Source organism: Peromyscus eremicus, chromosome 4 (assembly GCF_949786415.1).
Source record: "Peromyscus eremicus chromosome 4, PerEre_H2_v1, whole genome shotgun sequence".
NCBI lineage: Eukaryota > Metazoa > Chordata > Mammalia > Rodentia > Cricetidae > Peromyscus > Peromyscus eremicus.
In genome coordinates, this window is record NC_081419.1 from 79,605,153 (window position 1) to 79,632,383 (window position 27,231).

Below are 27,231 nucleotides of genomic sequence, written 5' to 3' on the forward strand. Positions count from 1 at the left end.
ACTGAGGATATAGGTTACTGGTACAGAACTTGCCTAGCATGTGGTAGACCTTGGGTTCTGGTAGACCTTGGGTTCTATTTTCAGTACTACAAAGGTAAATATGTAAATAAATAATAAAGAGAACGAGAATATGCCATCTTATAAATATATAACCCAGCCTTAAAAATTATAAATACTTTTATACACCTGTTCCAGCTACCCATCATTTTCATAATTCTTGAAGCATGTAGTTTTTTTACTTTTGTTTACTGTATGTCGTCTGTGTGTGCATGCATGCTACAGGGCTTGTTTGGAAGAGTTAGTTCTCGTCTACATTTACATGGATTCGAGGATCAAACTCAAATTGTCAGACTTCCTGGTAATTGCCTTTACCCACTGCGCTACCTCATTTGCTCCCCCTGAGAAATCCTACATAGAATGTTTTCCTTGAAGAATACATGTTTATTTTCTTTCTCTAGAAATTTTTTACTTTATTTATTTACTTTTATTTTTGTCAAGGGTATGTGTCTCACTAGATAGCCCTGACTGTCTTGGAACTCATTATGTAGATCAGGCTGGCCTCAAATTCAGAGATCTACCTGCCTCTGCTTCCCGAGTTCTGGGATTAAAGGTGTGCCCCACTACACCTGGCTTCTTCAGAAATTTTTTTAGAAGATATATTTGAGTAATAATACCAAGTAATATGCTTCTACTTTGTACTCATGGAATTATTTACCAAGCCACTTACAAAATTCATAAAATTCTGAAGGGTATGGTGGTATATATCTTCAATCTCAGTACTTGGGAGACATAGACAGGTGGATCTGTGTGAGTTTGAGGCCAGCTGGTCTTCACAGTGAGTTCCAGTCAGCCAGGGCTACATGGTGAGACCTTGTCTCAAAAAATAATTTCTTTTTTTTACGCCCCCCCCCCCCCAGATAGGGTTTCTCGGTGGAGCCCTAGCTGTCCTGGAATTTGTTCTGTAGACCAGGCTAGCCTCGAACTCAAAGAGATCCACATGCCTCTGCCTCCCGAGTGCTGGGATTAAGGGCATGTGCCATCACAGTCACTGGGCAAGAAATTTTTTAAGTAACATTTTAATGTAGACATTTGAAAACTTAAACTAGAGAAAACAGGGCTATGAATTACTTTTCTAAATAATAAAGTACTATTTAATAGACAAACAACGTTTGACCATTATTCACAGCCTCTTCAAAGCAATCACCAGAGCTGGAAAGATGGTTCTGTGGGCACCAGACATGCAAGTAGTATACAAATATACATAGTATACATACATACATAAAAGCAAAACACCCATACACATAAAATTTTTAAAAAAGAACTGAAATATCAAACCATTAAAAACAAATTACTATAAATACAGTTAATGGGATATGGCCAGAGTATGGTATAAAGAAACATAAAAGCTTAAATATCATTCAGCAAACAGAACATACAATAATAATGAAGTATTAAAGTTAAGAACCAAAAAGGAGAATGTAATACCAAAGGAAGGTGAGATGGCTTAACAGGTAAAGTCACTTGCCAAGCCTGAAAACCTGAGTTCAATCCTTGGGTTCCATAAGGTGGAAGGAGAAAACCAACACCTACCAGTTGTCCTCTGACTTCCACATGTACAACACAGATGTGAGTATCCCTCCCAACATGCACATGCAAACGAATGTAATTTAAAAGAAAGAGGGAGGGCAAGATGGCTCAGAGATTAAGAGCACTGGCTGCTCTTGCAGAGGTCCTGAGTTCAATTCCCAGAAACCACATGGTGGCTCACAACCATCTGTAATGAGATCTGGTGCCCTCTTCTGGTGTGCAGGCATACATTCAGGCACAACAACGTATGGGTTATAAATAAATTAAAAAAAAAAAAAACCCAAAAACAAAAACAAAGGGGGGGAGGGAGGGAGGGAGGAACAGGTTAAGACTTGGATTAGGAGTCCAATAATATAGAAAAAAATGGGAAGAAATGACAAACAGGTCTGTGCAGAATTAAGAAGTTTCTGGACAAAAAAGGAAAACATCTGTAAGAGTGAAGAGACAACTAAAAAAATGAGAGAAAAGGGCCAGAAAGATGACTCAGCATTAAGAGCACTGGATGCTCTTCCAGAGGAACTATTTCCAGTGGCTCACAACTCTAACTCCAGCTTCAGAAGATCCAATGCCTTCTTCCGGCTTTTTTTTTTTTTTTTTTTTTAAGATTTATTTATTTATTATGTATACAGCATGTATGACTGCAGGCCAGAAGAGGGCACCAGATCTCATTACAGATGGTTGTGAGCCACCATGTGGTTGCTGGGAATTGAACTCAGGACCTCTGGAAGAGCAGTCAGTGCTCTTAACCTCTGAGCCATCTCTCCAGCCCCCTTCTTCCGGCTTTTATGCGCATCAGGCATATACATGGTATGGGTGCACATATATACATTAAGACAAAACACTCATACAAGTAAGATTTAAAAAAAAAAAAAAAAAAAAAAAGCTGGGTGGTGGCGGCACATGCCTTTAATCCCAGCACTGGGAGGCAGAGGCAGGCGGATCTCTTTGAGTTTGAGGCCAGCCTGGTCTACAGAATGAGTTCCAGGACAGCCAAGTATACAAACACAGAGAAACTCTGTCTTGGAAAACCAAACAAAAAAGAACAGGACTATACCAGTTATTCATCTCTATAATCCCTGGAGAGATTCATATGTAGAGCATATAAATAACTTCAATTATCATTTTAAAAAATTTATCGTATCTTTGTTTATGGGTGTTTTTCTGCATATGTTTGTGTACCACGTGCATGCCTGGTACTCACGGAGGTCAAAAGAAGGCATCAGATCCCCTGGGAATGGAGTTACAGATGGTTATCAGTCACCACATGGAAGAGCAGCCAATTATCTTAAGCACTGAACTCTGTTGAGAGATATTTGATCTCACTGTGAAACTCTAAGACTGTGTTAATAAAATTAACCTTGGATCAGGGGTGGATCCAGCGACTAGTTGACAGAAATTAGCCAGAGAGGACGAAGAAGCCAGGAATATGGACAGATAGACCTACAGGAAGGAGTAGGGAAGGACTTCGAGATTCTCGGTCTTTTTTGGTTTGTGGAGAGACGATGTGGAAGGTCATCTAGTTGCTTCTCGGCTTCTCTGATCTAGCAGGTTTTCATCCCAAAAATCTGACTCCTGAGTCTTTATTGGTAAATAGAATGACAGAGACTTAGTTAAAACCTACATTTGCAGGCCACAGCCTAGCCAGTCCCACCAGGCCCAGGTCTGAGCAGCAGAGTGCTGACCAGGGTCAGGGGCACAGATGGTAATTAAAATATCAGTAGATTCAGGTGCGAGCCCCTAGGCTGACATAAAAACAACAGAGTCCCAGCATCCTACAAGAATTATTTAAACAGCAAAAGTTAAATTAAAAATTCAAGCAATAAATGAAACAATTAACTGAATATAGTTCTGAATAGTATATATGACTGTCCATATATGAAAAAAATGTTCAAAATCCTTAGCTATCAAGGAAATGCAAATTAAAACTACACTAAAATCAGTGAAACCAGGTTCACATGCTGGCCTGTCACTAGTCACTAGTCACATGGGCTTCAGTAGTTCACTTACTGTTATACCACCTATGTGCATCTCTCTTTCTCTATTTATTATTTTTAATAGTGGGCATGTGTATAACTGGGTAGAAGAGTGCAGGTGCCCAAAGAAACATCAGGTGGCCCCCTGGAGCTGAAGTTACAGGGGGCTGTGATATTCCCAACATGGGTACTAGGAGATTCAAACTCAGGTCCTCTGGGAAAGCAGTATCATGTGCACTCAACTGCTGAGCCACCTCCTAACCCTTGTTTCTGGCATAGAGGTGCTGGTTATATAAATTGCTGTAATATTTTTTCTTTAACCTGTTCCTTAAAATAGTAAACTGTGGCTGCACTGGTTGCTCAAGCCTTTAATCTCAGCACTGAGAATGAGACCTTATTTCAAAAGAAAGAAAAAGAAAAAGTGTTCTTACCTGTCAACTGTTTATTGAAGGTAGTGCTTCTCAAAACCTTTCTTATGTTAATAAAAAGGAAGTGAGGTGTCTACACCAGGATATAGAAATATAGTGAGAAGCCAGCACAGAATCCAAGTTCTCTTTTTGACTAGATTAATATGCATTTTGTATATAACTACATCTAATATTAAAATGTTAATCTTTGAGTAAAACTGAAGTATTAAGAAAATATGCTAGGTTTATGCAAGAGGACCTGTAACACAATGCTTCCTATTCCAAAACTGCCTTAAGATGTCTCCACTTAGAGAAGTGCAGATAGCAGGCTGTGGAAGGTGCTATGTGTGGAATAACCAAAATCCTCTATGTAAGGAAATGTCAAAGAGCAAAGCCTCAAGATATCTTCTTTTTTTTGCAGAGCTGCATACAACTAGAAAGGTTTTAAATGTATGTCATAGCTAAAACGCTAATGGTAGGATGTGATAGGTGTGAATCTGTTGAAAACATTACCTGTTTTCTTTGTTTTATCAGAAGTAGCATCCAGCGCAGTTAAGGGAGCAGAGATGTTCTTATAGATATCATGGCCACACATGCCAGGATCTTCCTCATCAGAAGAAAAAGAAGACAATTGTTCAACATTTTTAAGTTCATTGTCAGCTTTTTCTGATGGACTGACCCCTCCAGTCTCCAGTGCTAATGGCACAGGTGTTGCAGGTGACATCTTTGCAAGTGGTGGGGGATAGATGTTCCGGGTGACTTGGGTTCCTGATCGTCTGCTCTTATTAGGCATTCGAACAGCAAGGGTGGAAAACTGTTGCTTGGGCCCACACTTCAGGAAGTCTAAAAAAGAAGCAATAAATCCTGTTTTGACCTCTGGCTGCTTCTCCTCTACTTCCTTGATCTTCTGCCTCATCTTTTCTTGATGCTGGTAACCTTCATCACAGCTTTCTGAGGAAGGGGGAGTATACGGTAAATACATGTCTGTACCCCTGGGGTTCTGGCGCTTGCCTTGGGCAGACTTTTTCAGCTGTTTCTGACTACTGTCCTCTTCCTCTTTACCTTGTCCTTTTCCTTTAGCTTTCGTCTTGGGAAGGTTAAAATATGTCGCATCTTGCTTCTCCTCTTCAGTCTTGCCACTGGCTGCATCCCCAGGCTGCGCCATGGCCAGCAGAGCAAGTGTGCTCCTTCTCTGGCTCACCGACATGGTGCTGTCCTCACCCACTAGGGTGAAGTCATTCTCTGATGCTGCACTCTCTCCACTTACGCTCTGGCTAGTAGAAACAAACTCGTGATTTCTGTTACTACTCAATGCACTGTCAACAGCAATTTCACTATCTTCTTTAGATTCATGATTTATAACCAACTGTTTCTTAAATGGGTCAGAACTTTGCTCCTGAACTTCATGACCTGGTCCAACCATGGCTGAAGGTGCTTTAGTTGGTATATTTTGACCAGATGCTTCCACATGCTGTTGATCAAGGATTGTTTTTGACTGAAGGGTGGGTACCGATGAAAGGTTTACAGTAACCTGATTTCCATTTAAGGAAATGTCATTAATATTCTGTGGCTTTCCTACTGTAGCTGTTATAAAGTCGGAATTCACATGCCTGACATCTAATGACTGCTGAAAATGAGATTTAGAATCACCACCTTCAACAGCCTGCATGGTTTCATTTGAAGTTGACTTGGAAAAGTCAGAGGGTGTAACCCCACAAGCTGCTGCTGTAGCTGCCAAGATGTCATCTACATTTGATAAAATATTTCTTTCATCACTGAGAAGCATTGCCTCTGGGAAGCATATCGATCCAAGAGAAACAAACTGATTCTTTGAATCATGTGGATTGGTTTCATTGAAAGGGCCCTTCGTTGTTAGCTGCTGCAAAGGTTTTGAAGGTTCAGGGAGGTCTAGTTTCATAATATCAGAATTTTGAGGATGGAGCTGCTCCTGGGGATGCTCACCATTGCTCTGGATGATATGACCATCCATCTGAAGGAAAGAATGGACCACTTGTTGAGGACTCTGTACACGTTGTACTTGTAAAGATGGCTTTGCTTGTCCCAGGCTTGCCTGCAGAATCCCAGCCTGCTGAAGAATCTGTAAATCACAGGCAGAATCTAAAAGGACTGGTGTATTAGGAAGAGCCTGATGACTATGCCCTAAAGCATGATTTGGAATCTGTATCTGAGATGAGGCACTAATTATTTGATCATGCTGTTCCTGAACCTTGGCTTCATGCATCTTATGGATGAGAGAATGCTGCTGGTTGAGGTCTTTAGTGTTCAACCTTATCTGTGGAGCTTGCATTAAATTAGTTGCCTTCTTAAGATCAGGGTTTATTGCATTATTGGGCTGGCCACTTTGCTGGCTAAGTTGTGTCACTGAACCAACCATGTTTTCTTCTTGTTTTGAGCCCTGGAGAGCAACTCCAACCACTTGGTCTTCAAGGTGGGAGTTGTTTCTGGTTATCCTCTGAGAATATCGGTCATCTGACTTTGATGTCTTATAAACTGACTCTTGAGCATTTCCTTCTCCATCAGGTAGCCTTTGGCTTGACTCAAGAGATGCCTGTGACTGCAATGCCTGTAACTTTTGCACTGGAAAATCATCATCTTGCTTTGAGGATGTATACACATTTGAGTCAAGTTTTCTCTCAGCATAAGACTTTGGATCAGGGGAAGGTATGCTATTCTGTATTGCCTGACCACGAGTAGAGGATGCAAAAGATGACTGCACAGCAGGCAAAAACTTTTGGGGCTGAGGTGGTGAAGATCCTTGGGTGTGAGTGTTTGGGGATGAATGCATAGAAATATAATTTGGTGTTGGGCTAGAATCTGGCAAGCTCTGGCCCCGAGAGGCAGAAGAATAAGAAAGAGAAGGGGCTGTTAATGTCAGAGACTGACCAGACGCATAGCTTTCTGAAGGGCTAACAACTGATAAAACCTGTGATTGAGATGAATAACTGACTTGTGTTTGGCTAACTGGTGACAGACCCTGAGAGTGACCTACTGATGACAGGTCTCCTGTCTGAGCAGGGTAATTCTCATTTGTAACTAAAGATAATACTTCTTGCTGATTGGACGAATAACTAAGTGTCTCATTTTCAGAGGTTACAGGCTGAGATGACCCAGAAAAAGTCAATGTTTTGTATAAGGATGGCAATTTCTCAACCCTGCTGGACCTATAAACATGTGAATGAACAATAGATGGCACATTATGTGGCTGTACTAAACCATAATTTTGGGACTGACTGACTGATAAAAGGCTGGGTAGCTGTGCTGTAGAATAAATTTGTGCTTGACCTGATATTACAGAACTCTGGTTATGTAAAGGTTTAGAATAGTTTAGTGTTTGCACAGGAGGAATCACACTTTGAGGCTTCAAAATTGTAGTTGATGTTAGTGGTTGTTTTGTAGAACAGCCATCTACTTTTGTAGCAGAAGGAAGATACCCTGATGATGGAATTACAGATGAATAAGACTGAGCAAGTTCTGCTGAGACCTGAGGGGTCTTCTGTTGCAATGCTCCATTGCTCACCTGAGTAGAATCTCGAATTGAGCTACAGGATAAAGATGACTGCCTGGATGTTTCCTGAAAATTACCAATACTTGCACTTGACAGATAACTATGTAAGGGATGCTGTGAACCAGTCAGTTGTGCCTGAATAGACTGGGTACTTGAAGGCCGCTGGTGGTGTTTAATAACACTACATTCTCGAAGAAGGGCTCTTTCAATGGAAGCAGCAGAACTAGTAAAAAGAGCTGAACTGTAGGCTTGAGGGGTTTGCTGGGCTCCCCCAAGTGTTGAAGGCAACAAACTAAATTGAGGTTGTAAAAGATGGGGTGCTGACTCTTGAGCTGAACGATATGTTGAAGACTGAGGTGGTATGCTGTTACTTAATGCAGAACTGCCCAGGCGCTCAAATGCCAAAGCAGTTGGAACAGTTCCCTGGGAAGTCTTAATTTGTAGCAAAGGATCATGAGGGTTTAAAATTCCATTTGACGTAGTGTTAAAAGATGAATCCTGAAGCACCAAAGGTGAGGTGGTCACAAAGTTTCTATTGCTAAAGGTGGCAGGGTGCTGATAAGCGGACAGCACAGGGGGTGGAAGTGTCCCAGCAGTGGGCAGGGGTCCCGTAACAAACAGCTCAGTTGTTGCTGAGGAATGCATGCCTATGAAGAGAACATACAGAAATCTTCATGTAATTGTAGCACAGATACCTAAATAAATGTTGACATAGTACTGACAGACAACTCTTAGCCCATCAAAACATCTATAGGCTAATAAAAGGCCTTACAAATTGGATCTGTATATAAACTTTTAAAATTACATTTAAAATTAGCTTTCTTTTTTTGTTTTTGTTTGTTTGTTTGTTTGTTTTTTTCAAGACAGGGTTTCTCTGTGTAGCCTGTTTGTCCTGGAATTCGCTCTGTAGACCAGGATGACCTCTAACTCACAGAGATCTGCATGTCTCTGCCTCCCTAGTGCTGGGATCAAAGGCAAGCACCAGCATTGCCTGGCTTTTAGCTTTCTTTTTTAAAAAATTTATTCATTTTTATTTTATGTGCATTGGTGTTTTGGCTGCGTGTATGTCTGTATGAGGGTGTCGGGTCCCCTGGTACTGGACAGTTGTGAGCTGCCATGTGGGTGGGTGCTGGGCAATGAACCCAGGTCCTCTGGAAGAGCAGTCAGTGCTCTTAACCACTGAGCCATCTCTCCAGCCCCTTAGATTGCTTTCTTAAAGCAAAATCTAAGTTCCGAAAGAAGTAGCAGTTATAAAATAGGTGAGTTTACACATAGGGAATTGGACAAATGCCATATGAAAATGGAAGCCAGTAAAAGTGTACAGAACTCTCTGGCAGTTAATTTACCCCAAATTCCTAACACAAAATAATGAAGTAAAATGTACAAAACATTAAAATTAAAACACTAAATTGCCTATACCTAACATAATAAATAAAAAATAAGAGATGTTGTTAACACTGCCAAGTTTTCTTTTTCTCTCTTTCTTTTTTGTTAAACCAAATTATGTTCACTGAAGAAATCTCTTGCACTTCAAGTACTGACTTCTCATGAACTGTCCAACAACAAAAGATACATAACTGTTATGAAAAACTGACCATTAATTAATAAGAAAATGCCAAGAGACTGTACATTTCAGGACAGCATTCTTTCTTTTTTTTTGCCCCCCCCCCCCCCAACAGAGCTTCTTCATGTACTTTTGGTGCCTATTCTGGACCTGGCTCTGTAGCCCAGGCTGGCCTTGAACTCAGAGATGCACCTGCCTCTGCCTCCCGAGTGCTGGGATTAAAGGCGTGCACCACTATGTCTGACTCTGGTTAGGTATATATTAATCCTCCAAAGATGCAAGAAAGAAAAATGTGTCTGTTTATTAGCATTAAAGCCAAGCTTTACCTCATTTTCATTGTAACAGTCTCACGCCATAGATATCTTATATATTTATAAACCAAAATGTGAAAGTTGATTTTCCTTCTTATTCACTCAATAAACCCAGAATCATAATATACTTAACAAAAGAACTTTACCAGTTGCTTGAGGAGTGGTGCCATAACCAGGAAGCTGATGAGAAGCTGCAAATGTTTGTCTTTGAAGGATATCTGGTTCTGACTGTGAGGGATGTCCATCTTCATAGCTTAAATGAGAGAGGATAGTATTAAAATACATAATACAATACATATTATAAATATAATAAATAATACAAAGTACAATATATAATGTAAAATAATTTTTACACACACACATACACACACACTCCAAATGAGATAAAGTATTTACAGGAGAGCAACTAGCAGTTGCAAGTTGCTTTAGCCAAAAAACACACAGAACTAGCAAAAACCAAAAGCATAAGACAGAAATAAACTTCACAGGTAGGGATGGGAGTACATGCGTTAAGTTTCTTCTAGTTTAGATACCGGAATATACCCATTTTAAAGAGCAGGTTCACTAAATTTGATAAATTAATATGCCAGTCTAATAAGAACAATGCAACTGAATCGTTACATAGACAGTGCCAAAACCAGTAACTTTTTAAATTAGTATATTGGTTAGACAGATTCATATTTCAGATTCCCATCTTCCATCCCTGTCTCCAGCCTAGTTTACCTTCCTCTTTGAAAATAGTCCCCCAGGGAGGTAGTGATGCACGCCTTTAGTCCCAGAACTCGGGAGGCAGAGGCAGGCAGATCTCTGTGAGTCCCAGGACAGCAAGCGCTACCCCCGTCTCAAAAAAAAAAAAAAAAAAAAAAAAAAAAAAGAGAGAGAGAGAGAGAGAGAGAGAGAGAGAAAGAAAATAGTCCTATATCATGTCTTATACTTTTCTGAGTATACTTAGTTTAATTGGTGGAAATACTGTATAAAACAATGGTTTCTCAATGACATTACTGTACATGTATAGATGTACTTATACCACATTTTTCTATCCATTCATCCACTGATGGACACCCTAAACCAGTATCACAACCTGGCTAATGTGAATACTGATAGTCTAAACAAGATACCCAGCACTGCAGGGATCTCTGCTCTACGCTAACTTTGATGCCTTAGAGTATATTACCCAGGAGTAGTATAGCAGGGTGATATGTATCTTAGTTTTAGTTTTCTAAATAACGATTTCCGCAGCATGTAGACTAAGTAAATCATATTCGTACAGATTGTATATAAAGGTTTTTCCCCCTTCTCCCAACCTCTGCATCTGTTTTATTTTCTTGTTGATAACCTGGGGTAAGATGCAATCTCAGTGTGGTTTTGATATGTACTTTCTTATGGCTAAGGATATTAAACAGAAATGTTTAATTCACTGGTCCATTAGATTGGGTTACCTCTTACTGTGTAGTTTTAATTTGTTAGTTTTATGTGTATGTGTCTATGTCTGTGTGAATGTATGTTTATGATGTGCATATAGGAGCTTTAGGAAGCCAGAAGCGAGTGGGGATCCCCTAGAACTGGACAGCTGATGAGCTGTCATGTCAGTGCTGGGAACACCCTTTCCTCTGCAAAAACAGTAAGTACTCTTAACCTGTGAGCTATCTCTCCAGTCCCTAGTGTGGAGTATTTAATTATTTGACTTTTTATATAATCTGGTGACAGGCACAGACGAAGACTTTCTGAATGGGTCTCCAGTAGCTCAGGAAATAAGAATTAAACAAATGGGATTCCATAAAACTAAAAGGTTCCTTCCTACACACCAAAGGAAACATCAACCAGGGCTAAGAGACAGCCTTTGGAGTGGGAGATCCTCACCTGGCAGAGAATTAATATCCAGAGAATACAAAAAGCAAAGTTTTACCCAAGTCTTCTGCCCAGGCCAGGCATGGTGGTGCACACCTTTAACCCCAGGACTGGGAGGCAGAAGGAGGGTCTTTGTAAGTTTTAGGCCAGCAAGGGCTAAAGTAAGATCTTGTCTCAACAATGAAAACAAAATATAATTTTTTTGCCCAATTTTATTTGGGTTGTTTTGCAGTTTCATGTTCTTCGGTTTCACTTATTCACAGTAAATCTTGGTTTGAAAATTCTAAGTAGATTTTTTTTTCAGAAATAAACTGCTCCTATTTTTTTAAATTATATTAGACTATATTAAGTATACAAAATAATGGGCTTTGTGATGATTTTCTAGTGTATAAAGTACGTTTCTTTCTTCTTTCCATCCTTTCTTCCTTTTGAGACAAAATCTTGCTTATAGTTCTGTCTGGAGTGGAACTCTCTATGTAGACCAGGCTATCCTCAAAGTCACAGAAATCTACCTGCTTCTGTTGTGGAATATTTGTTTACACCGTGAAGGTGTGTCTTTGCCAAGGCGCCTTCTGATTGGTTTAATAAAGAGCTGAATGGCCAACAGCTAGGCAAGAAGAGATCAGGCAGGACTTCTGGGGACAGAGAGGACTCTGGGAAGGAGAAAGGTGGAGATGCCAGAAGACATGGAAAGTAAACAAGAGGTGCAAGATGGAAGAGAGGTAACGCCATGTAATAGATCATAGATTAATATAAATGGGTTAGTTTAAGTTGTAAGAACTATTTAGGAGCAATCCTAAGCTATAGGCTGTGCCTTTACAATTAATAAGTCTCAGTGTTGTCTTCTGTGAGCCTGCGGCCCAAAGAAAAATGAATCTACATGCCTCTGCTCCCAAGTGCTGAGATGCACGGTGTGTACCAGCATGCTCAGCTATGTAATGGACTTCAATCTCATCCATACCCACCTTACCCTCTTTTGTTGGTCTTTGTTTTCTCTTTCCCGATAGTCCTTTTAGGGTCTCAATGTGTAGCCCCCTGGCTCGTCTTGAACTCACAGAGATCCTTTGTCTCTGTCTGAGTGCTAGGATTAAGGGCATGTACCACCTAGTCCAGCTTTTTTCATTTAACGTGTAACTCCACCTCCATCTCTTTTACTACAAATGACATGCTTTCATTCTTTATGGCCAGATAATACTCACTTGTATAAGCATATACTTGAGAAAGCAAAACTACAAGTTAAGGGAGAACTGCTGAGTTACCAGGTTGTTGACTTAGGCTTCAGGAACAAAGCTCTTGCCTCCAGCAAGCACAAAGGCCTGAGTTTGGGCCTCAACGCCACACACATACCTTTTTAGTAATTCTAATTGATTTGCAGTGGTCTCTCATTACATTTAATAATTAACAATGTTGAACATTTTCCTCATCTGGCATGAAGAAACCTCTAGCAATTTTATTTGTGAATCTATGAGTTTGAGGCCAGCCTGGTCTACAGAGAGAGTTCCAGGACAGTCAGAGCTACACAGTAAAGCCCTGTCTCGAAAAACCACCCCCCCTCCCAAAAAAGGAAAGAAACAAATGAGCTCCTTGGGCAGATACAAATATTTTCTCCCAACCCATAGCTTTCATTTCCTAAAAACATCTTCAAAAAACTAGTACTAAATTTAATCAAATTTTAATTTTTAAATACACTGTCATTTGGCTAAAATTACAATAAAAACCTTTGTTTAACCCAATGTCTCAAAGAATTTTTCCCCCTTGAGTATTCTTCTGGAAATAAGAGAATAAGAGTGGGGGCTGGAGAGATGGCTCAGAGGTTAAGAACACTGACTGCTCTTCCAGGGGTCCTGAGTTCAATTCCCAGCACCCACATGGTGGCTCACAACCATCTGTAATGAGATCTGGCGCCCTCTTCTGTGTACATAATAAATAAATTAAAAAAAAAAAAAGAGAATAAGAGTATTCTTCTGGAAATAAATTCTTTCAGAGTACAAGCTCAATAGCTCATCAGTCTCTAACAACAGGAACTGGGGGTGTATCAGGTAGTGTATTTAACATGTGCGACACTCTCCATACAACTCCCAGCAGGAAAGAAAACGTGAAAAGATACTCTTAATTTCTTTATTGCTGTAACAAAATACCCTGTAACTTAGAAGAGAAAGAGTATTTTAGCTCACAATCCATCACTGCAGGGAAAGTCAAGGCAGCAGGAACTTGGAGCAGCTCGTCACATCCACAATCAAGAGCAGAGACAGAGACCGCAAGTGTGCATACTCACTGCTCAGCTAGCTTTCTCCTTAATGTAGAGGACCCAGACCCTGCGAGTGGTGCTGCCTACTCGTTGGCTGGGTCTTTCAACTTCAATTAACATAATAAAGAGCAACACACACACACACACACACACACTCTCTCTCTCTCTCTCTCTCTCTCTCTCTCTCCCTCTTGGAGACTTTTCCCAGGTGACTCTAGGTTATAAAGTTAACAAAATACCTCAGAGTTTGATTCTGAAATATCTGCATAGTCTTCTAGAAGCTAAAAATCTATAATCTAAAACTCAAACACTCTAACATCTGCAAGTGTGTGAAGATTATGCAATGTTCAAAACATCTGGATTTCAGATTCCACTTGGAGTTAATTTTTGAACAGGATATAAAGTCATAGCTGAGATTTTCCCCCCCCCACACACACACACTAACATACACAAACATTAGATTGAATCCAGGGCTTGTACACACCAGGCAAGCACATGACAGCACTAAGCTACATTCCTAGTCCTTGACTTTTGGAGATACATCTCCTCCTTCCTACACAGCCTAAATTAACTTCAAACTCATGATTCTATGGCCTCAGTCTCCCAAGTAGCTAAGGCAAGGGGCATATTACTATTTCCTCCATCCTCTTTCTTTTCATTCCCCAACCCTCTTTTATTTCCCCACAAGACTAGTAACATTCATCATAGTACACATTTCCTGGTTGGCTTATTAGATAGTTAATAAACACATCAACTCCACAAGGATGAGGTCTTTGCTTATTCACTGCTTTATCACTAGCACAAAGGATTGTATTTGATACACTGTAGATACTTACAAGTAATTAAAATTTTATGCTCAGTTTCAGAACACTGACTAAGCATCTACTCAGTTGCCAGGCATCTTGCTAAATGTTGGGGACCTAAAATTCAAACATTAAGCCAGAGCATCAGCTTATATCTATACATTAATAACCTGGCACTTTTGCAGTAGGCACACACGAGGTACATATACACACATACATAGAAGCAAAAAAAAACAAACCTCAAAATAAAAATAAACTTAAAAAATAAGTTACAGAAAGCAATACAAGAAATACTGTTTAAAAACACCTTCCAAACATTTATTAATAGGATATTTGTTGTTTTTGTTTTGCTTTGTGCATGTGTGTGTTTAAACAAATTATCTCAAATTACTTTCTTTTCTTTCTTGGGGGAGATGGGAGTTTGAGAGTGGGTCTCTCCATGTAGTCCTGGAGCTCTCTCTATGTAGACCAGGCTAGCCTCTAATGCACAGAGATCCCCCTGCCTGTGCCTCCCAAGTGCTAGGATTAAAGGTATGGGCCACCATGCCCAGCTGTGTGTATGAGTGTGTATGTGTGTGTGCACTGGTTTTTCAAGATGGTTTCTGTGTAGCCCTGGCTGTCCTGGAACTCACCATGTAGAAAAGGCTGGCCTTGAATTCACAGAGATCCACCTGGCTCTGCTTGTAGAGTAAGACAAGGGCCTCACTATACAGCCAATCTCTGCCTCCTAAATCTTGCGATTAAAGGTGTGCACTGGGACACCTGGCCTGCAGTTTTGTTTTTGGTAACTATTTGAAAGCACAAAGATTCCATGTGGTATAAAGTTAGCTTTTAGTTGACAACAGTTCACAAAATTAAGAAGATCAATTAAAACTTTGTGCTCCTTTCACTCTATGGCCCAGCAATTCCACTCCTGGAGACATGAAAGATTCACACAAAACCACCACATGAATGTTGATAGCATTTTCCTAACAAACAAAAAGTAGAAACAAACTTTAAGTCCAATAACTGAGAAATGAATATAAACAAAATGTGAGACAGCCATATAATGGTATACTGTTCAGACACAAAAGGATGAACACAGAAAATACTAAGCAGAAACCAAAACCAAAAGAGATGCGGCCATATGCGATTCCATTTGCATGAAATTTCCCAAATAAGCAAATCCATGGGGAAACAAGGATCGCCGTGCTTGTCAGGGACTGGGACTAGGACAGAACAAGCAGCAGCAAAGAGGAATGTGGTTACTTATGGGATGAGGAAAATGCACAGTACTACACAGTACTGCCAGCTGTACAGCCTGTGATCATCCAGTGATTAGTGGTAACTGTTTCTTTCTGTGCAACGTATCAGTAAGAAGACAGTCCATGATAGATCTGCCTTCCTGCACCTATGTCAGTCTCCTGTGCCTGGCCCATCTCTATATATTGCATAATCATTTTAAAAACAAGTATACACAGAGCTGGGGATATAAAATAGCTCAGTGGCAGAATACGTGCCCAATACACATACATTCCTAGTTTGGAATACCAGCACTTGGTATTCCAAATACAATGCTGGTATTTCCAAATACAATGCTGGTATTCCAAACTAGGAATATATGTGTATTAGGCAAGTACTCAACAAAAAATACTTGGATTAGGGTCTGGGGATATCGCTCAGAAGTAATGAATTTGCCTCATATGTGTGCAAGGCTCTGAGTTCTATCCTTTGCCAGTTTTTTGTCAACTTGACACAAGCTAGAGTTATCTGGGAAGAAGAACCTCAGTTGAGAAAATGCCTATCAGATTGCCCATGGGTAAATCTTTAGGGCGTTTTCTTGATTAATGTGGGCAGGTCCAGCTCACTGTGGGTAGTATCTCCCTTGGGCAGGTGGTCCTGATTTGTATAAAAAAAACACGCTGAGCAAGCCATGTGGAGCAAGCCAGTAAGCAGAGTTCCTCTACAGTTTCTGCTTCAGTTTCTGACTCCAGGTTCCTGCCCTGACTTCAAGATGGAATGTGACTGAGACATATAAACTGAAACAAAACCTTTTCTCCCCAAGTTGTTTTCGGTCATCTTATTTTATCACAGAAATAAACCCTAAGACAATGCCCATCACAAAATAATTACTCTGTGCAGGAGGCCGTGGGAATGTATAGCAGTGACAACTAGTGTTTAACAGGTCGATCCACCTGGTGGGGAGCCCCACCTGGAAAGACCATGGGGTAACTGTCTACGGAAACTGGTGGGTTTCTGTCTGTAATTTCTCTCATGTGTCACTACATTTCTTCCCTAAGAACTACTATGGGTGCTTTTCCAGTGCTTGTGTGTTCATCTCAAGAATATATTCCATCTTTGGGCACACATAGCTGTGGATGTTCTGGAAGACGATTTCTGTTTAGGTTGTATAATTTTAATGCATAGAAACTATACTAGGATATTTTACATTACTCCGACTGACAGGATTCTCAGTCACAAAGATAGCCTTTTACACAGACAGCTAATTTTGGACTTCGGAACAAACTCAAAACAGATTAAACTGCCCCTGCAGAAAATACACAGAGACTAATTCCCAGGTGTTGTTTACTGCTAAACCAAGGCCAGGCTGTTTACCCTGAGACATAGCTCCTTGCAGTAGTTCTCTTTCTGCGCACCTGACTGTTCAAGGTTCAGTCAACTGTTTACTGTCTGGGATCCCTCACCAACTTAGTGCTACATGCATGGGTCAATGTGACATTACTAGCCTAAGAGAAACTGTATGACTTACCTTGTATTGTGAGAATGGGTAGGGCTCTGAAAATGTAACGTATAATTGTCCAGAGTTTGGCTGTGGGGCAGCAACGGTGGAGTGGAGAGAGACAGCTGTGTAGAGCTGGGTGAAGGAGCTGCTGCCATGAAAGAAAAGCTATGTGAAGGAACTGGGGAAGGAGCTGGGCAGTGAGTGAGTGTATGTGTGTTACAGTTTTAGTGTGTGTGTGTGTGTGTGTGTGTGTGTGTGTGTGCAGAAGGAGCTGAGGAGAGAACATGAATAGCTAGGCAGGAAAGAGCAAGACAGATTTTTCAGAGAAGAGGGGGCTGTGTAAGTGTGTGTGGAAAATGTAGCTGCATGGAAAGAGACGTAACTGTGGAAACAGATATTTTCAGAGAGAGGATTTCTTAAGTTGAAGTAAAAGAGAAAGTTATCATCAGAAAGCATGTGTGTTCCTTTATTATTTACCCCTCAGATAGAAAAAGTCTAGCCCTCAGATATGTAAGAATTTTTCCTAAGCCCTTACTGCATTCATGGGATTTTTTTTAAAGATTTATTTATTTATTATGTATACAATATTCTGCCTACATGTAGGCTTGCAGGCCAGAAGAGGGCACCAGATCTCATTACGGATGGTTGTGAGCCACCATGTGGTTGCTGGGAATTGAACTCAGGACCTCTGGAAGAAGAGCCAGTGCTCTTAACCTCTGAGCCATCTCTCCAGCCCCCATCATGGATTTTCTTGCATTACTCTGGTGGTAGCTGAGGCAGCCCACAGCTACCAATAACTCTGTATATATTTGTATAATTTTAAAATAAATTTCAGAAGGCTAAACATTGTAATGAGCTAACAGCGTGTATTCCTTGAAGTTGTTTTTGTTGAGACAGCATCTCACTACTGTATCCCTGGCTCATATTGAACTTCAGGCCTCTTGCCTCAGCCTCCCTGTTGATGAGATCACAGTAGTGAACTACTTAGTTGACTGTGCACCAATCCTCATAGTTTTTTTTTTTTCCTTCAAGGTATGATTATTTGTTACTCTTAAGAGACTTAATTTTTGACTGGATTCAGAAGCAGAAACTCTGAGAGAGGACAGCTTACATCTCTTGGCAATCTGTTGTTCCTGGTGTTTTTCTTTGGCTGCTGTTGTTAAGAGTTTTCCTGGTCCTGCCTGGCCCATGGTCAGGACAAATCTCTCTCACCCACCAGCCTCTCAGCCGCTCAGACCCAACCAAGTAAACACACAGAGACTTATATTACTTATAAACTGTATGGCCGTGGTAGGCTTCTTGCTAACTGTTCTTATAACTTAAATTAACCCATTTCTATTAATCTATAAGTTGCCAAGTGGCTCATGGCTTACCAGCATCTTAACATCTGCTTCTCATTGTGGTGGCTGACAGCGTCTCTCTGTCTCAGCCTTCCACTTCCCAGAATTCTCCTCTCTCCTTGTCCCGCCTATATGCCTATACTTCCTGCCTGGCTATTGTCCAGTCAGCACTTTATTTATCAATCAATCATCCACAGTACTTAATTCTGGGAACAGGAAGGCTGAGTCAGGAGACGCTGCCAGCCACCACCGCCATGAAAAGCAAGATGTGAAGGCAGAACTAGGAAAAGGTACCAAGCCACATGGCTAAACATCTAATTAAGAATTATGGGTTAGTTTAAATGTAAGAGCTAGTCAGTGGTAGGCCTGAGCTAATGGCCAAACAGTTTTAATTAATATAAGCGTCTGAGTGATTATGCGGGACTGCGAGGGCTTGGTGGACCTGGAGAGAAACTCTCCAGCAACAGGCTACCTTCATTGTCTTGGCCAAAAGTTTAGTATATCCTGAAGCCTCCTTCTTTTCCTTAGTATATTGTTTTTCTTCAGAGCTATACACCTGCATTTGTGTTGCAGGTCACGTGGAGTAACAAGACACTGAAACTTGAGTGCTTTAGTTTTGGGTTTCTTACCATCTTTATTTAAGGGCTTTCTGACAATGTTATTGGAGGACATAATTTTCTTTAGAGAGATTAAAAAGCTTTCAGATTCTGCTAGCTCTTTTAGGTCCCAACCAACAAGGCACAGTAGTATCTGTTAGTCCAGGAAAATCCTCTTCTTTTTTATAATAATCAAGTTGAGATCAGATTGGCATCCACAATGTATTCTCAAATAGATGTGCGCTTCCCCCTCTCCAGTCCTCCTTGGGTCTGTAACAAAAATGCCCCTTACTCAACAGCAGGCACATTCTGCCATGGGTCAAGACACCTTGCTTTATGGGAAACCTTGTTTGTCATTCCCACCACTGATCCAGACCACATAACCCTTCCACTCTTCACCCAGAGTATCAGTAACTACTTCTGTGGCCATGCACTTCTCACAGAATGTAAGAAGCTTCTGTTCATAGTACATTTCAATGTGTTTTTGACAACCAGCGGCTGGGAAAGAGACACTACGAAAAAAGTACCACTCCTAGTAGTTTTAAACAATGGCCAATTTATATTTTCTTAACTCTAGAGTGAAAAAAAATCTTCAGAATACAGATACTGTTTCTAATTCCTGTATTTGGATCAGCTTAGAAAAAAATGTATATTTAAGGTTCGACATAGCCTTTCCTAAGACCTTTACCCAACCCCCAACTCTAAATACTACTAAATACTTCTAGCTGAGGCCTAGAAAAGAGAATGAACAAAGAGATATGTCCCAGTCTTCTATCCTCATTCCACACTTCTGTGGAATAATCCTTTTGTACACTGTAAAAATCTGTCACTTGAATTGGTTTAATAAAAAGCTGATTGGCCAATAGCTAGGATTTTCGGGGCAGAAAGAATGATGGGAGGAAGAAGGGCAGAGTCTAGCCAGATGCAGAGGAAGCAGGATGTGTACAAAATAAAGTAACAAGACAAGAGCCATGTGCCAGATGGTAGATAAGAAATATAGTTTAATTTAAATGTAAGAGTTAGCTAGTAACAAGCTTGAGCTATTGACTGAGCATTTACAATTAATATTAAGTCTTTGTGTCAGTTATTTGGGACTGGCTTGCAGGAAAGAAAAGTCTACCTACACTACACAATAATGAATGGGAGCAACCCAGCCTTACGATAAAGTGAGTCAAACCTTGAATGAGAAACTATCGTCTTTCTTTAGTTGCTATTATTTAAACTTAAAAAAATTGACTTTCTCCTCGAAACCAAAACCATTATTTAATTGCTGCTCTGTACCCTGTTTTAAATATAATCTTTCCCTAAAGTTTTAATCCAATTAGTGTTAACTAAGAACACTAAGTTTCATTAATTAATTGACTATTATTGTGATGTGGGAGGTATGCACTTATGTGGAAGTCAAAGGACAACAAAACCAAAAAACCAATAAACATATTTGTTGCAAAGATTCTTAATTATTTTTCAATTTTGTAATAAATAATCATTCTTAAGCTATAGGGCTTTGTTTTTAAGTCTCAGACTATGATTAGCTAAAAACAAAGTTTTGTAGAATGTTAGGCTTGTGAGAGGGACATTTTAGGGTATAAACACAAAGTTATTTCAGTGGATTTAGTGTTTATTTTTGTACAGATTTTTTAAACAGATTTATTTTTAAGTGTGTGTGTGTGTGTGTGTGTGTGTGTGTGTGTGTGTTACGTGGTGGTATGTGCTTATATATGTGAAGTGCCCACAGAATTCGAGTTCAGACAAGGAAGTCAGCATCAGATCTGTGGAGTTGGTTCTCTACAACTTCCCTATGCCTTTAAATAGGTTCTGGGATTGAATTCAGGTTGCCAGGATTGTACAGCAAGCATCTTTATCTGCTAAGCCATCCTTTGGTAGCCTATCCCTATGTCCATAATGCTTAAGGAATAAAACAAATTCCAAGTTTAAAAATCAACTAATCAAAAGTCCCATGAAATGTGTTAAATCCTAGATAAACAAGCTTGAACTTGCACATAAGTGGTAAGTTTCTTAAGCAATTAATGAATGATTTTGTCCTAAGAAATTATGTTATTTTGCTCTCTTTGTGTTAAAAGATTTTAGCCACTGGAAACTAGAAAACAGCATTCTCTTTCAAGTTCCTTTTACTTAAGCCTTGGCAATATCATCTTTCCATGGTTGGGGAAGATAAAAACCCAGGACTGCAGTCAGGAGCCCCCAAGTCTCAGTCTTGAGTCTACAACTGCTGCGACTCTTAGCAGAGTACATGGACTTCTAGAGCACTACTTCTCTCACTTGTAAGGCCCAAAAGCTCTTTATTCTCAGTTAAGATAAGTATTTCACTCTAACTATAATATTTCTGCATATAAAATTTAGCCAGAGAGACAGCTAAGTGGTTAAGAACACTTGCTGTTCTTGCAGAGGACCAAGGTTCAGTTCCCATCAAGCATATGGCTGCTTATAACCATTTGTAAATCCATGTAAGTGGGGTTTCTGACACCCTCCTCTGCTTCCATGGGCACCACGAACACATATGGCACATATATATACATTCATACATACATACACACACATACAAGCAAAACATATTAAAAAATAGTTTCTCAACTTAAAAAAAAAATCTTGGGGTAGAGATGGCTCAGTTGTTAAGAGAGAGTGCTGTTCTTGCATATGATCTGAGTTTGGATCCAGCACCCCTACCTCACATCTGCGTGTAACTCTAGCTCCAGAAGATCTGATGCTGACTTCCTCTTCTGAAGTCTGTGGGCACCTCACATATATAAGCACATACCACCAACACACACACACACACACACACACACACACACACACACACACACACAAATAAATCTGTTTAAAAAATCTGTACAAAAATAAACACTAAATCCACTGAATTATCTTTGTGTTTGTACCCTAAAATGTCCCTCTTACTTACAAGCCAAACATTCTACAAACTTTGTTTTTAGTTAATCATAGTCTGAGAGTTAAAAACAAATCCCTATAGCTTAAGAATAATTATTTATTACAAATTTGAAAAATAATTAAGAATCTTTGCAACAAATGTTTTTATTGGTTTTTTGGTTTTGTTTATTAATGTACAGGTTCTGCAACTAGACTGCAGGACTTAAACTCAGTTCTTACAAATTCTATGACTTAAGGCTAACCACACAAGCTTTAGTTTCCTCAACTATAAAACACAGGCAATAACAACACCTGCCCCTGCCAGGATGTTGTTGTAAGCGTAAATGTTGTGGGATATTTGATCACACTGTGAACCCTGAGTTTGTGTTTGTGTCAATTAAATAAAATCAAGCTTGGGTCAGGAGGCCGAGTTAGCAACTAGTTAACAAAAAGTAATCCTAGAGTCATAGGGTGTCTGTAAGACGACAGAGAGCCACACAGAAGCAGCAAGGAGGGACTTAGTGTAGCATGGGTTCTTCGGTTTTGGTGGAGCACAAGGACGCTCTCTTTTGGAGATGCTGACAAAGAGAGGTCAGCTAGTTGCTACTCAAGCCCAGCCTTTGACTCCTGAGTCTTGTTGATAAATAGAACAATGGAGATTTAATTAAAAACTGCATTTAGCAGCCGGGACATAGCCGGTACTTGCAGGAACAGAATTCCCAACAGGCTGCAGCCTGAGTGGCCTGGACACTGCCATAGAGGCAAGCCAGTAACTGTGGAGCAGCATTTGCTGGCTGAAACAGCAGCAGGTTAAAGCGCAGCCTCTGTGCTGACGGAAAAATAACAAGTAAACACTTAAGCACCCTGTACAGCACTACATTTGGCCCATCGTAAATGCTCAATCAAGGCCATCATTATTGCACCTAAAGGTTGCGTGTATACAACTGACATTTATTGATTGCCAAGTGTTTGACTAGAGACTAAGAAAAAAATAAATAAGCTAAGGAAACAGAAAAATATAATACTGTAAGGGAAAACTTTCCCTAGGAAATGGCAGCTGAGTATTGAAAGAGGAGACAAAATTATCTAAGGAAAGAAAGAAGTATCCTAGGAAGATGAAACAGCATATACAAAGGCCTGGAAATGAAATTATTAACAACATACTAGTAAACCTACAAGGAATTCTTTACATGGTTCTACTAGAGGATGCTATGAGGTTATCAGGAGTCAAACAGTGGAAAATAAACAAGCCATTTTATCATCAAGAGGCTCTAAAAACTTGTATTCACATAAATGAATAAATTATCAGAGTTTGAGAAGATAGACTGCAAATTCACTTTGAAAACTTTCAAGAGTTCTGGGACTGAACACAGGGCTAATGGTGAGAGTGAGCTAGGAGGTGTAGGTCATGGGTAGAGCACATGCCTAGCATGTAACCCTGGGTTCAATCCCCAGAACAAAGCTGAGTGGTGGTGGCATATGCCTTTAATCCCAGCGCTTGGGAGGCAGAGGCAGGCGGATGGATCTTGGTTGAGTTCAAGGCCAGCTTGGTCTACAGAGCTAGTTTCCAGAACAGCCAGGGCTATTACACAAAAGAAACCCTGTCTCAAAAAAGCAATAAATAAATAATCAATCCCCAGAACAAAAATTAAAAAAGAAAAAGTTCAAGTAAATCACTGGTAGATAATCTGATAAGCTGATTACCTGGAGAAAACAGTAAAGCCTCAAAGCAAAAATCTAGGTCCTTCCCAAACAAATTGAGACAGGGAATCCTGAGGAAAAAACAGCTCTACTAGAACTCCTTCAAAGTACAACTGAGAACTGTTGACCAAAACGACTTATGGGGTAAGAGGACTCAAAAAGAGTCAAGCGTGGAGGTTGGGTCATTACCATTTAGGTGTTTGTGGAAGACATGTTAATAAGTACATGCAAATGCTCAAGCATTGTACATGACAAGCAGTCTGAGAGCAGAGTTTGTTAGACAAACCTATTTGTAAGATACAAGTATGATCAACAATAATAATTATCATATTCAAAGACATTTTCTGAGTTCAAACTAAAGTCTCTCACTTTTCCTTATTTCTACTTAAGGTATCATTAAAGTGCAAAGCATGGTGGCACACAGCTTTAATTCCAACGCTCAGGAGGCAGAGGCAGGTTGATCTCTGTGAGTTCAAGACCAACCTGGTCTACATAGACAGATCCTGTTTAAAAAAAAAAAAAAAAAAAAAAAAGACAGTATGTAAACATTAGAGGGACCAGGTTTATTCTATTTAAAGAAAACAAGCCACCAATCACAATTTGTTTGTTTGGGGGTGGTGGTTTGAGACAGGGTTTCTCTGTGTAACAGCCCTAGCCGTCCTGGAACTGCTCTGTAGACCAGGCTGGCCTGGAACTCACAGAGATCCACCTGGCTCTGCCTCCCAAGTGCTGGGATTAAAGGCCTGCACAGCCACCACCCAGGCACAGTCTGTATTTTTATAATCACATGAAATGCAGATTTAGCAACAGATGAAGAATGAACCTACAAGGAGAATGAGAAAGCAGAACTAAAACTTGGGAGAAAAACTGGGAATTGGTGCCTCAAAAAATTATAAATTCTACATGCTCAGACACAGCGAGAAACTGGGGAGTAATCATAACCTAAATATGTTTATGTTATTCATATAATTACATTATATAGCTCTTCCCTACTCGCCTGTGGACCAGAGGCTAAGACAAAGCAAAGTCAACTAGAGCAAGAAACAAAATAAAGGTAGAAAGGACGTAGGGAAAGTTGAGAGCAAGCAGGAAGAAAAAATTGTGTAAAATGACAACTTATGGTCTATATCTAATTGCCTTTTTTGTTTTAAATTCTATTTAGCTTTGATCTTAAATTTCTTTGTTTAAAAACTCTTACAAGGGCCAGCAAGATGGCTCAGTGAGTAAAGGCAGCTGCAGCCAGTTTGATCTGAGACTTACATGGTAGAAGGAAAGAACCACAATAGACACACACTAGTAAAAAAAGGCAGAAAAGGAGCTGGAGAGATGGCTCAGCACTTGTAGAGGACCTGGGTTCAATGCCAGCCATCACATCAGTGACTCAGAACATCTAGGGTATCTGATGACCTCTTCTGCCTCCTTGGGCACTGTAAACATGTGGTGCACATATACAAACAGCCCCCCCCTCTCCATAAATAAAAATTTGAAAACAAAGCACAGAGGGAGGGGGACATTGAAGAGATTAGTTAAAAGTGAGGAGCAGTTAAAAGTGTACACTGTTCTTTCAGAGGACCCGACAAAGGTGCAATTCCCATGGCAGGTGGCTTACAACCACCTGTAACTCCAGTTCCAGGGGATCTGACACTCTTCTGTCTTTTGAGGGTACATGTGTACACACACACACACACACACACACAAAGAAAGAGAGAGACAGAGAAAGAAAGGAAGGAAGGAAGGAAGGAAGGAAGGAAGGAAGGAAGGAAGAAAGAAAGAAAGAAAGAAAGAAAGAAAGAAAGAAAGAAAGAAAGAAAAAAAGGCCTTAAAAATATATTTACAAAACTCCTCTACTGGAAGTGCAGCTATAAAATATTCCTTATGTACCCATTTAGCTATGCTCAAAATTTTTTCCAAGGGAAAATTTTAGCGTAAGTACCTATGTACTTATTCAGTATATACATGTAAAATGTACTAGTAGAAGACACTCACAAGACAAGACTCCTGCTATAGAAGAGGAGGCTAGACAACACACAACTGTCTAGTCTACAAGACATAATGAAATGAGTATATAGCAGAGAATGACACATGTTTTTCTTTATTCAACAAATATATGTAATTACAAGGTCCTGGAGCAATAACAGAAAAAGAGAAGTCAGAGCCAGAGAGATGCCTCAGCAAGTAAGAACCACCTCTTGCAAGTTGTTCTCTGATCACACAAGTACTGTGGCGCACACACCCATACACATAAATACACACACATACAAATAAGTGTAAAAAAAAAAAACTTAGGCTGGACATGGCGGCAAATACCTTTAATCCCAGCACTTGGGAGGCAGGGGCGGGGGATTTCTTGTGAGTTCAAGCCCAGCCAAGGCTACACAGCAAGACACCTGTCTAAAAAAAATTCCAAAAACTTTTTTCTAAGTCAAGACGAATGTCTTGTTATAGCTTTGAGCTTTCTTTTTTTTTTTTAAAAAAAAAAAAGTAGAGCTGGCAGTGGTGGCTCACACCTTTAATCCCAGCACTCAGGAGGCAGAGACAGGAGGATCTCTGTGAGTTCGAGGCCAGCCTGGTCTACAAAGCAAGTTCCAGGATAGCCAGGGCTGCTATACAAAGAAACTCTGCCTTGAAAAACAAAAACAAAACAAATAGATTTTATATTTTATGTATTTCTTAGTATGGTTTCTATTGCTGTGAAGAGACGGAAAACATTTAATTGAGGTGGCGATTTACAGTTTCAGAGGTTTAGTCCATTATCATCATGGGGAGCATGGCGGCATGCAGGCAGACATGGTGCTGGCTGTTAACGAGTCTTTTTCTGTCCCACCAGCCAGCTCCCAAGTAATGACAGAACCTTACTAATTATGAAAGCTCCGCCTGCAGATTAGGTTTGTTCCTAACTAGCTCATAACTCACGAACCCATAACTCTCTTTCATCTTGCATCTCCTGTTTCCTCTCTGTGTCTCCTGGAGTCTCCTGTGCACCTCAATTATCTCTTACTTCCTCTCTCTGCCCAGAAGTCCTGCCTATACCTCCTGCCTAGATATTGGCCATTCAGCTCTTTATTAAACCAGTCACAATATATCTTTACACAGCATAAAAATATCTTACCACAGCGGGCTACACCTCGATATGTAGGCAACAGGCAGTGAACTGTGACACTGGGCAGTATCTTGAGCATAGGAAACCTCAGAGCCCGCCTCCACGGTGACACACTTCCTCCAACAAGGCCACACCTGCTCCAACCAAGCCACATCTCCTAATAATGCCACTCCCTATGAGCCTATGGGGGCCACTTTTTTTTTTGGTTTTTTGAGACAGGGTTTCTCTGTGTAGCTTTGTGCCTTTCCTGGAACTCACTCTCTAGACCAGGCTGGCCTCGAACTCACAGAGATCCTCCTGGCTCTGCCTCCGGAGTGCTGGGATTAAAGGCGTGCGCCACCCCCCACCGGCTGGGGGCCACTTTCATTCAAACCACCACAATACATATGAGTATTTTACTTGCATGTGTACATCTACCCAACTTGCATGATTAGTGCCTGAGGAGGTCAGAAGAGGGTCTGGAACTAGAGTTATAAGATGGTTGTGAGCAGATATGTGGGTGTTGGGAGCCAAACCTGGGCTCTCTCCAAGATCAACAGAGCCTCTTAACTGCAAAGCCTTCTCTCAACCCCTGATACTGGTCCTGAATGTCAATGGAGAGGAGCTTTAAAGAAATTAC

General features: G+C 40.4%; 1 protein-coding gene across 1 annotated transcript in view; it reads right to left on the minus strand.

Annotated features, from left to right (window-relative positions):
• Positions 1-27,231, minus strand: part of Qser1 (glutamine and serine rich 1) — a 66,339-nt gene that overhangs the window by 27,081 nt on the left and 12,027 nt on the right. The window contains exons 2-3 of the mRNA XM_059261042.1: positions 9,515-9,621; positions 4,481-8,140 (exon numbers count right to left, since the gene is read on the minus strand). Of these exons, the coding sequence (XP_059117025.1) occupies positions 4,481-8,140; positions 9,515-9,621 (3,767 nt within the window). The remainder of the gene's footprint in view (positions 1-4,480; positions 8,141-9,514; positions 9,622-27,231) is intronic.